Genomic DNA, 11,018 nt, shown 5'->3' with positions numbered 1-11,018 from the left:
ATTTCCACCATTGATGCCATTCTAAAAGCGTACAACGGGAGAGAAGAGGAAATGTTTGCGGCACTGGTCAAGAAGTACGGACCGGAGCCCCCACGTGATGACTGCCCACCTGCTATTTTAAATAGAGAGACGCAGAGTGGGAATGTGAGAGACCGAGTTGTCAAGGATAGTGAAAGGATTTCAGTCAGAGAGGTTATCCAAACTATTCTTAGTGTTGCTGGTGCTTCCTACACGGATGTATTGTTGGCCTTGCCAAAGGAGAGTAGACGCGCGTTGTTTTCTAGTAAAGAATCTACTTTGCACGTAGATAACTCCAGAAAGAACATGTCCGATCTGCGTTCAACTTCCAACGAACCCGAAGACGTCCGCTCCCGTCTTGAGCGTTTCATGCGCAAGTACAATCCAGAGAAGATTTCCACCATTGATGCCATTCTAAAAGCGTACAACGGGAGAGAAGAGGAAATGTTTGCGGCACTGGTCAAGAAGTACGGACCGGAGCCCCCACGGGACGACTGCCCACCTGCTGATACTCCTGCTCCTACTGCTGTTACACCTGTGGGTGCGCACGAACCCGAAGACGTCCGCTCCCGCCTTGAGCGTTTCATGCGCAAATACAATCCAGGGAAGATTTCCACCATTGATGCCATTCTAAAAGCGTACAACGGGAGAGAAGAGGAAATGTTTGCGGCACTGGTCAAGAAGTACGGACCGGAGCCCTTACGGGATAACCTTCCGCTTACCACCAGGAAAGATGAAACTGTTTCTGTGACCGTTGACGCTGAAGTACTTAGGACTCGACTAATGCGATTTTTCGCTAAATACGCGCCAGAGAAATTAGCCGGTGTGGATGTGCTAATTGAGTCCTGTGAAAGACACTCTGTAAACGAGCTCATGAATAGCCTTGTCTCAACGTACGGTCCAGAGCCGGTAGAAGAAAGTACGGGTGTCAAGGACGATAAAAAAGAACAGAAGAAAGAAGTCCTGCAGAGAGAAGAGGAAACCAGAGGTAGAATTGATGATGACGAACGACAGAAACTCTTGGCTTCCCTGGAAGCTTCTGGAAAGGATGCAAAGATGGTCTGTTACAGTTTACTGACGGAAATGGAGTTACTTAGTTTCGTAAGGACGAATTTTGGTGACTACGAGGGTCGAATTCGTCGTCTTCTTGTTCGCTACGACCCTGCACGACTGGAGGCAGTGCCTGAGCTTTTGCGTGCGCATTGTGGTCGCGAGGATGAGTTGATTGCGCAGCTCACGTCTGAGTTGGGGCCAGAGCCAGAGAAGACGGCACCGACGTCGCTTCTGCGACTTATGCGGCGTCGCGCTGACTGGAGGCGCATTGACGAGGATACCTGGACGGACGACGAAGAGAGCAATAATGACGAAGTGCTTCTCCTTCGACCGCCGAAAGGCCTGACGGATGGGCGTTCTCTAATTGAGTCGTACCAGGCGAATGATCCCGGTGAGTTCAGTGGGGACGAATCTGCGGCATACCCGCACGATGAGGAGCATTGGTACCGATTGTTTTTCGGCGGCGGACCCGTTGACGATGGCGACGCCGTTGGAGATGATACTGCTGCTGGTGATGCTGGCTCGTTCGGCACGCAGCATGCGGATGGGGCAGTGCTTCAAATATCACCCACTGTAGACTCTCCTTCGCCTTCACCACCACCGTCGTGCGCGTTACGACACCGCCGCGTAAGAGGTCTGCAAGTAACACTTGGAAACAAATTTGGGCAGGCCATTGGCGCGTTGTGTGCACCGTGCAGCGTGAAGGTTGCGCGCTCTTTTGAAGCACTCTGGCAACCAGTAGGTCCTCAATATCAGCAGCTTCTTTCTGAGACAGTTGTGAAGGATGGTTACTTGGAGAAACTTTCATCGGACGGTCGCCGGATGGGTGTGAAGTGGCAGAAGCGATACTTCCGCGTGGACGACAAGGGAATGCATTACTATGAAACAAATGCCCCAGGCGAGAAACCAAAGGGGTATAAGGTGTTCACGAAAGACAGCATTGTGATTGAACACATTGATGCCACAGTTCATCCCAAGTGTACAGACAGCCGTTACCACTACTTTGGAATTACTGTAAATAACTCTAATGACATGTTCTACCTGCGCACCCCGAGTGAGGATGAGAAACGTCTGTGGGTTTCCTTTATGCAGCTCGCTTTCGCACGTGTGCGACTTACCACAATTGGCTGTGATCAGAACCCAAGTCGGTGGCGGGGGCGGATGGAAGGACTGAAAGAGGCTGAGATTGGCCTTATTGATCTCGTGCACGCCTCCTCTGTGGTAATGCAGAAGCTGCGGAAGCAGCATGATGAGCTGAAGGAGCGCATTAATGCGGAGCGGGCACATCGTAAGCTGATGGAAACACAGTTATCGGAGATGCAGGAGCAACAAGCTCACCTTGCGCAATGTGTAATGGAGGCGAAGGCGCGGGCACATGCGGTGGAGGAAGATGTCGACGTAAAGTGCCTGGAGCTGGCGGAAAGCGCGGCGAGTGTCAAACAACAGCGTTTGGAGATGGGAAACGAGCTTGAGGAGACGCGGCGCAGTATCGACGGTATCACACAGACAGTCATTAATATGCAGAAGGAGATATTGGAGCTGGAGAGCGAATGTGAAACACGTGAGGCACGAGTGCGACAGGCTTACAGTAAGTGGCGACGCTGCGAGGGGCGGGAATATCCAGAGAATAATAGTATATGGCGTAGTAATTAATATCGTTAGTCCAAATTTATCGTTACGTTATGTCAGTGTTTTAAATATTATATATATATATATATATATATATATATATTCTGTTTTTAGATATTTTTCTTTGGTATGGTGGGGGATAGGGGTTAATGGAACGGTCCTTTTTTTTCTTTATTTTGTTTCTTATGTCTCTTCTTTTTTTTTTTCTTGTTACCTTTTTTTCTCTTTCGCTTCTTTCGATCTTCCTGTAATAATGGAGAGGGAGAAAGATAGAGAAAAAAAGTTCTTTTTTCACGGTGTCAAACTCTGCGTAAGGTACGCAAGCAGACAACAACCAGAATAAAGAAGGAAAGAAAGAAAACAACAAAAAGAAATAGCAGGCATATATATATATATATATATATATATATATTGCACCCATAACGGGAAACACCACCAAGTACTGTACCCATCTATTGCACCATGTCCAAGGAGAAGCTAAAGTTCAGTATAGCAGGAAAGGCCGTCGTATACGAAGGACGACCCGAGAACCGTACGAAGGATCTGCTCGATATTCTCGTCAAGATGAAAGTTGACGAATCTGTTGCAGTGCAAGCATTCCGTGACAACATTGACAACGCCGAGGTTTTCACCGATGAAAACATCCGGCAACAGTTTGCTGATGCTCAGCGTGCCTACGCGGAAAAAAAGAAAAACAAGATGTCTGACGCTACGGGTGACCAGCAGCAGAAGCAAAATGTAAAGGAAAAACCCCAGAAAATAACGCTGAGTTTCAATGGGAAACAGTTCTCGTACGAGGGTATTCCGAGTGAAAAACAGCATGCTGTAATTGAGCTTCTTGTCAAACAAGACGCTGCACAGGACGTGGCGGTGGAGACCTTTCGAAAGAACCTTCCGGACTCCACTGCCACAGAAAATGAAATATGGGCAATGATTATCGCAGCGAAGGAGGCGAAGGCGGCACGCAAAGCAGCAAAAAAGAAGGAAACCGCTGGTGAAGTAGACCCGAACTCTCAGTTAGCGACAAATTCTACAACAGTGGTGTCTCAAGCAAATGAGCATCGTCAAGTGCCACCAGTACTACCTGTACAACAACAACAACAAGTAGTAAATGCGGCTGGTGGTGTTGAGGCAATTGACGAGTTAACAGGTATGTCCGTCGAAGAGCGTGATACCATCAGCAACTTTATCAAACAAGTACTTGAACAACCGGAGATGGATCTGACGGCGCGACTGCGCGACGACCCAAACGCATTTCCTTCAATGAGTTCAACAATGCGACAGAGTGTTGGCGGTGGGGAGGATGAAATGCTTGTCATGACGGCCCGAACAACAAGGGGAAAAATCCCCATATACTGTCAAGAAGAGAACAACAGTGCAAATAAAGTTCTGTATATTTCACCCAGCACAACATTTGAGGAATTCAGTGCAATGGTAGAGAAGAAATTTGGTCGAAAGATGGCCATGTCATTCTACGAAGGCGAAGATGTGATCGACATGGACGATGATGACGTGTTTTGCATGTTCCTTGAGATGAGCCAGGGACAAGCACAGGAAGGGAAGCGTATGAAACTCATCTGCGCCCCGCCAGAATCCCGCAAGAAGGTATCAGATGACAAACTGACAGATATGAAGGCGGGAGGTGAGTTCAAGACGAAGGCGTTTTCAACCGGCGTACTACAGGTACGTGAAGAGAAGACGTTTACGGCGCACACCTCCGCTGTGTACTGCTGCTCTTTTTCGTCGAAGGGTGACCGTTTCTGCACTGCGAGTCGCGACCGCTCTGTGCGATTGTGGAACACCGTTACGGGTGGCTGCAGCGTGATGAAGGGTGGACATAATGGCTTTGTGCTCTCATGCGACTTCTCACCGCGTGGGAACCGCATCGTCTCCTCGTCCGACGACCGCACGATAAAGGTATGGAACACCACAACCTGCTCCAAGGTGTACACACTGAAGGGGCATGACGACAAGGTGTACTGCGTGCAATACAACTCCACTGGTGACTACATTGTTTCCGCCTCGTGCGACCACACGGTGCGGGTGTGGGATGCCAATACCGCATCCAAGATGGTTACACTGCGGGGCCACACCCTTGCTGTCTTTTCCTGCTGCTTCACTAACACCGATGGAGGTAAGTACATCGTTTCCGGTGGCGACGACCGCCTTATTAAAGTGTGGGACTGGGCGAAGGACGAGGAGTTCCGTTCCCTGAGTGGTCACACCGATACCGTCTGGTCATGCAAGTATTCGCACGATGATAGCCGTATCGTCACGGCATCTATGAATCACGAACTGAAAGTGTGGGACTGGAGAAATAGCAGCTGTATCCTTGCATGGAAGGGTCACCAGGTACCGATCCACCACGCCATATTCTCCACGAATGATAAGTACATATTTTCCTGCGCCAGAGATTGGACTGTTATGGTATGGAACGCTACTACAGGGGAATTGGTCGAGACGATCCCCGGACACCATAACACTGTGTACCACATGGATGTATTTGGCAACACACTTCTCACCTCATCCCTCGACGATACGCTCAAGCTATGGACAATAACGGAAAAGTAGGGAAGGTAAAGGGTCTTCGAAGGGGAAGTGGGATGTGGGAACCACAGGGAGGTAATGGGAGGGTGAAGGAGAGGTATTGCACCGGTTCTTCCATCTTCCTTGTTTTTTGTATTTTCTCCCATTCTCTCACTTGTTTGTGTTTTTTTTTTTTTTGTTTTATTTCATCCTTCTCTTCCCAACGCCGTGAATCAGTGAGTATGTGTGTGCCTCACTTACACCCACAACAATGAATCAACGGCTGGATTTGGAGAAAGTAGAGTGACACACACACACACCCACATACATACATACATACGCATGCACGCACGCATACATCTACATTCTTGCCCTGTAGTAATCAAACGCTTCTCCCCACACGCAAGGAAGCAAGAAAAAGCAGGATGGCAAACACAAATACAAACGCGAAACACAAAACAAAACAAAGAAAGAAAATGAAAACAAACAAACAGTCAACATCAAGAAAAAGAAAGAAAGATAGAAAGAAAACGCACGTATATATATATAGTACAATGGTGAATTCCAGTCTGTATTCCGTCTCCTTTCCTACTGCTCTTCGTGTAAGAGACAAGTTTGACCTAGTTGGAACGGCAGGAATGGTAAATGGAAGACAACAATAATGCCGCCGAGGGGCATCCAACATAAATGCATATGACCTCTCTGAACAGAAATTAAGTGAACGACAACAAAAAAGAAAAGAAAACCGAGGTTATGAAAGAATGGACCCAACTAAATATTTCAAATGATCCAAGTAGATTGTGTCAATTTTGTCTTTTCACTGCTATATTGTCATCACACCCTCACCGATGTCACGTTGTTCTTTTTTTTTTTTATTCATTCGCTTATTCATTCCGGCCGCCTTCTTGTTTTTCTTCTGTCACTTTCTCTTTTAAAGATCACGAGCTTATAGCTAACAGTAGGTGCATGGGCTCTGTTACTGCCACCACTTAGGTAGGTATCAAAACGTGCCTACGTGGTGGGTCGACTTCAAACTATTTCTACTGCTTTCCATGGAATGTCACCCACTAACAGGAGCAGGAGTGCCTTTTGGGATGAATAGACGACGTATATATGATTCTGCCATTATTCTATTGTTTCTGTGCTGTTGGTGATAGTAGTGGTGTATCTGAAACCATTTCCTTCTTTGTAGAGATGTATTTAATTATCTGCTAGATCCAATATAATGTCTTTTCGTGCTTACCTTTTATTCTCTCCCTTTTCCCTCCTCTTTTTTCTCTTTACTGCGTGTACCTTAGCAAAGCAACACAAAAACAAAAAAGCACTCACACCATTAAGAAATGGAGAAACACTCTATGCGTCACCTGCTATGAGCTGCACTGTTCTGGTTGTACTGTACCTGCGGGTGTTTTGGTGCTGTTGTGCAGCAGTTACCACAGAAAGGAGAAAGTGCTCTACAGGCGTACACCGTCTCTGATGCTCCTACTGAGGAATGGGAGCCCATTCGCATTGCTGTGTATACAAAATCTGTGGAGGATGTTGTGAAGGAATGCATAAAACAGCGTTCGGAGGGTGATTCCAATACTACCGTCGAATTCTGTAGCGGTGACAATTAAATGACAACAGCGAAGATGAATACTCTTTTTAAGGATCTCCTCCCTGAAGCGATTAAATTGCACAGGGATCGCCTGAATGTGAAACCACTGAAGAGCAATCTGAAAGATACAGGAAGAGTCGGTTCGCTGGTTTACGAGCAATTGCTGGGGATTCATTATTCCCAGTGAGCATAGTACTGAAGGTATTCCCGATGCTGATTTTATGCTTTACGTGAATCTCGGGACAGAGCGTAAAAGTTCGGCGGTTTGCTCTATAGATGAGAATAAGCGACCAACATCTGCCCGCATCAGTTTTGTCCCGAAGGAGATCGTCGCCACGAGACATTATATTCGTTTGGCTGCACACGATATTGCGGTTGGACTTGGATTTACCACCGAATATATGAGTAAATATCTCACGACAGCATCAGCATCTATCTTTATGAATGGCGTACCAAAGTGGCTCATGATGGTGCAGAGTAACACTGTGAAGGATAGGGCCGGGAAGCACTACAACTGCCAAAACATCAAGGGAATGATTTTGGATAATAAAGGCAATACTTATTCCGGATATTGGGAGAGGCGCATCGCACGGGATGAATTGATGAGTCCGTACACTGGTGAACCCACTGGAATGTTCTACACTAACCTGACACTTGCAGCATTTGGTGATATGCCTTTCTACGAGGTTAATTTCAGTATGGCAGAACCGATGAGTTGGGGGAATCAATCAGGATGTGAATTCATACAAAGCACGTGCACAGCAATCAGCAAAACATTGAACTCCTCTAACGTCTTCTGCGAGGAAAGTGATAAACCTGTACTACAGTGCACTTCTGATCGCTTTGGTCTTGGTGTCTGCTCCAAGATCGACACGAACACGCATAGTATGTCCGATGAGTACAAGTTCTTTGAAATTGTTGGTGAACAGAGTGATATGATGAAAGGCCGTCCCATCATTAGGCCGTTTCAAGAGACCATGTGCGAGACTGGTAATGAGACACTGATGCCTGGAAGTATTGTGAGCAATATGTCACGGTGTCTGAATGTGAACGAACCGGTGCTCAACAATGACCATAGTGGAAATGGAGTGACCGTTCAAGGCATTTGTGCAAAAGTGAAGTGTGAGGATGGCAAGGTGCATGTGCAGTACAAGGGCCAGGAAAGCAAAGAAACGTGGCATGTGTGCGAAAATGATGGCGATACTATTGATCTGCAGGGTTCAGTGTTCACGAGTGGAACTATTGTGTGCCCCAAATACGCTGAAGTGTGCACCGGGCTACCGGAAACCGAACCTTTTAATATTTCATATACAGAAGTTGTGGAAAAGCCTGAAGAGGAGGAAGAGGAGGAAAAGCCTGGGGAGGAAACCGAAGAACAGAGTAGCTCGAGCGCCGAGCCGAAGCCAAACAATGGCGCAGGTGCAGATACTAGGGTTGAAACGTCCAGTAATAACCAAGGGGAAGGTGCTTTAGTAGCTTCTAACCAGTCCAGTACTACAGCACAAAGTGCCACACAGTAAGAAGACCCTGGAACGAGAAATCGCCATGATACTGATACTACTTCTTCATCCACATCTAATCCCAACGGCACCGACAACACAATACAGTTCACCAACACTGTTGATGCTGCAAATGACCTGTCCCCTCACAAGGCGGACAGTGGTGTTTTGAATGGGACAACCTTAAATGAGGGCCAAATAAAAGAAGAAACACTAAATCATACGAATGATGCGGGACGTACTGACAGCAGCATCATGTTCTCCTACATAGCCCCTCTTGCACTTCTTGTGTGTGTTGTTGGTTTTGTGATGGTCCCATGAGAAATCCATTCATATTCAGAATAATAAACACTTTTGCTTATTACGGCCCTTTGAATCAAATCCCATAAACTGTAATACGTTGACCGTTCTTTTTTTTTTTTTTCTTTTTTTAGCGTTCTTCGCTGCATTGGAAAATTTCATTTAACTGTTTGTGATTTTTTATTGCTATGATTTTAAATTCATTTTCTGAAAATGAATAATTATCAGGTATGCATTCTTAAGAATCCAACTGTTCGTTGCCACATACATGAGAGTACACATATATATGGTGAGAAAGCGATGACAGTGTCGTGGTGAACAATAAACATAAACTTGAGCTTCTTTTTATCATTGGTTTTTTTTTTTTTCTTCTGATGTTTTTTTTTTTTATTGAATGAAAAATGTTCTGTGGAAGAAGGTTTATGTGTTTATGTTTTTCTGTAGTTACTTCAGTGCTGATGTTTTTGTTGTATTATTCATTATATGTGTTGCTTCTTTTTCCTTTTTGTGACTCTTTGCCTTCCCCAAGTCTCTCAAGGATTCTATTTGATAAACACACTGAGAATGACATTATGTCACACATTACCACTGTTTACATCCTTTAGCTGTTGAGATTGGATTTGACTACAGTAGGTGCTTCTGCTCTTGTTAATGCGTGTAGTCCTTGATATTGCATTTATTGTGGTTGTGTTATTGTTGTTTCTGAGAGTATTACTATCGATGTATACATGTGTTTAATTCTCTGTTGGATCGAATATAATATGTATATTTCTGGTGTCATTCCGTATTTTGTTTTGCTATTTGTTGCGTATGCTTTAGCAGTCTATCCGCTCATCCATTGACGTCTAATTACAGCTGTGAGTATACTATCGTATGGATATTACTGGTCCCATTTAACTGCAATTGTGTTGGGTTTATTACTTGAAGCTTGTAAAAGGGAATATGCACCCTTAAGTGCTTTGGGGTATTAATGGTTAGAGGGTTGCGATAATTTATTATTTTGCATGTAATCGTTTCCCTTGTTATGCGTTAAGCGCAACGGAATAGACGCTTATGAAATATGTAAATATTTGGTTTTTCCTTTTGCCATCTTTTTATTATTTGACAGTACAATTTTGGATTTGTATTCCCATGATCAGTGAAGTGATTTGGGTTTGTATTTTTTGAAAGGGGTGGGGTAAATCTAAATCGGCTCACAAGGGTTGTTTTTACCGAAATGTTGATTGTGATATATATATTGTTTTACCCATTTGTGAGACCTTTGTTCATAATTTAATATTCTTCAGTGTTATTATTTGTAGGATACTATGCAATGGATGTTATAGTTTAATTTATTGCATGCCTGTTTGGGTTATGGATTTGCAAAGTGATGATTGCCCACAACTCAGTGCAGAATTTTCATGTCTGTTCCCTTTTCTTGTGTTAAACATATTGTGTGTGTGTGTGGGTAGGGTGTACTTGTCACTCAGTGTTATCTTTTCAAGAGGGATTATGCTAATGTATCCCAGGAATTCCAACATAAGTGGCATTTGCTTATATCAGTGAGTTTCCCTTTTTCCAAGTGGTATACTCTCTCCCGATGCTTAGTGGTTCATGTGATGCTGGGTTGTGATTCATTCTATTGTGGAATTCACCTAATGGCATCTGAGAGACACAAGGTGAGATGATACATTATGCAGAGCCATGACTTTAGCCATTGTGGGAATGTCTGCAGTTGTTAAACCTGAATGGGATAGTTTTAAAACCATTGGTCTTGTGTTTGGAAGTGTGGATAGATAATATTATTGGGTAATAAAAATGAGGTTATTTGTTTGGGAGTGTGAAAGGGGAGAAATTTGGGTAAAAAAAAAGATTGTAATGCGATGATGGATGAGTTTGTCTCTGGATCCACCCGTTACATTTTCTTGGGAGTCCATTTCCATCCCAATTCTCACTTGACTGCACGGAGCAGCACATGTAACTGTAAATTATACAAGACACACATCCAGTGAAAGATGGAACTGTGTTAGAGTGGGAAATGGATGGAATGTCGATCTCTACATGCAGGAATGATACTTGTGGTTCATTTCGCCATTTACCACTTTTTTTTATTTATTTCTTTGGAGCGATTCTTTGACAACTTTTCCTTCTACCATTATTCAGTAGGGGTGTAGATTGTTGCGTACACTTCTCCGTCATAATAAACACATTATCATCAAGGAAGAGGTTGATGTTCTCTGCCATATTAATTACATGCACCTCATTGATAGGTATGTATGGAAGGGAGTGTATTATTTCTCAGGAACTGTAAAGATTGAAGTCACCATTGGAGTCAACTGCCAACTCCATACCATGCATATGGAAACAAAGGACGGTAATGGTTTCCGCCATTTTTTGATATTTGTGTATCACTTGCT

At 44.6% G+C, this 11,018-nt stretch overlaps 2 protein-coding genes across 2 annotated transcripts; both read left to right on the top strand.

Moving 5' to 3' along the window:
• On the top strand, positions 1 to 2,724 carry TM35_000401010 (uncharacterized protein; the record flags this gene model as incomplete). The annotated part of the gene is made up of 1 exon (XM_029029716.1): positions 1 to 2,724. A coding segment is annotated over one exon (2,724 nt), but the record flags the coding sequence as incomplete, so codon positions are not given.
• Positions 2,725 to 3,162: 438 nt separating this feature from the next.
• TM35_000401000 (antigenic WD protein) lies at positions 3,163 to 5,271 on the top strand (the record flags this gene model as incomplete). Its single annotated transcript, XM_029029715.1, has 1 exon — positions 3,163 to 5,271. One exon carries the CDS (start codon positions 3,163 to 3,165, stop codon positions 5,269 to 5,271), a length of 2,109 nt encoding a protein of 702 aa, XP_028878899.1.
• Positions 5,272 to 11,018: the final 5,747 nt, after the last annotated feature.

This window comes from Trypanosoma theileri (genome assembly GCF_002087225.1).
Source record: "Trypanosoma theileri isolate Edinburgh chromosome Unknown TM35_Tth_40_V1, whole genome shotgun sequence".
Taxonomy (NCBI): Eukaryota; Euglenozoa; class Kinetoplastea; order Trypanosomatida; family Trypanosomatidae; genus Trypanosoma; species Trypanosoma theileri.
This window is presented reverse-complemented; position numbering and strand designations above follow the sequence as displayed.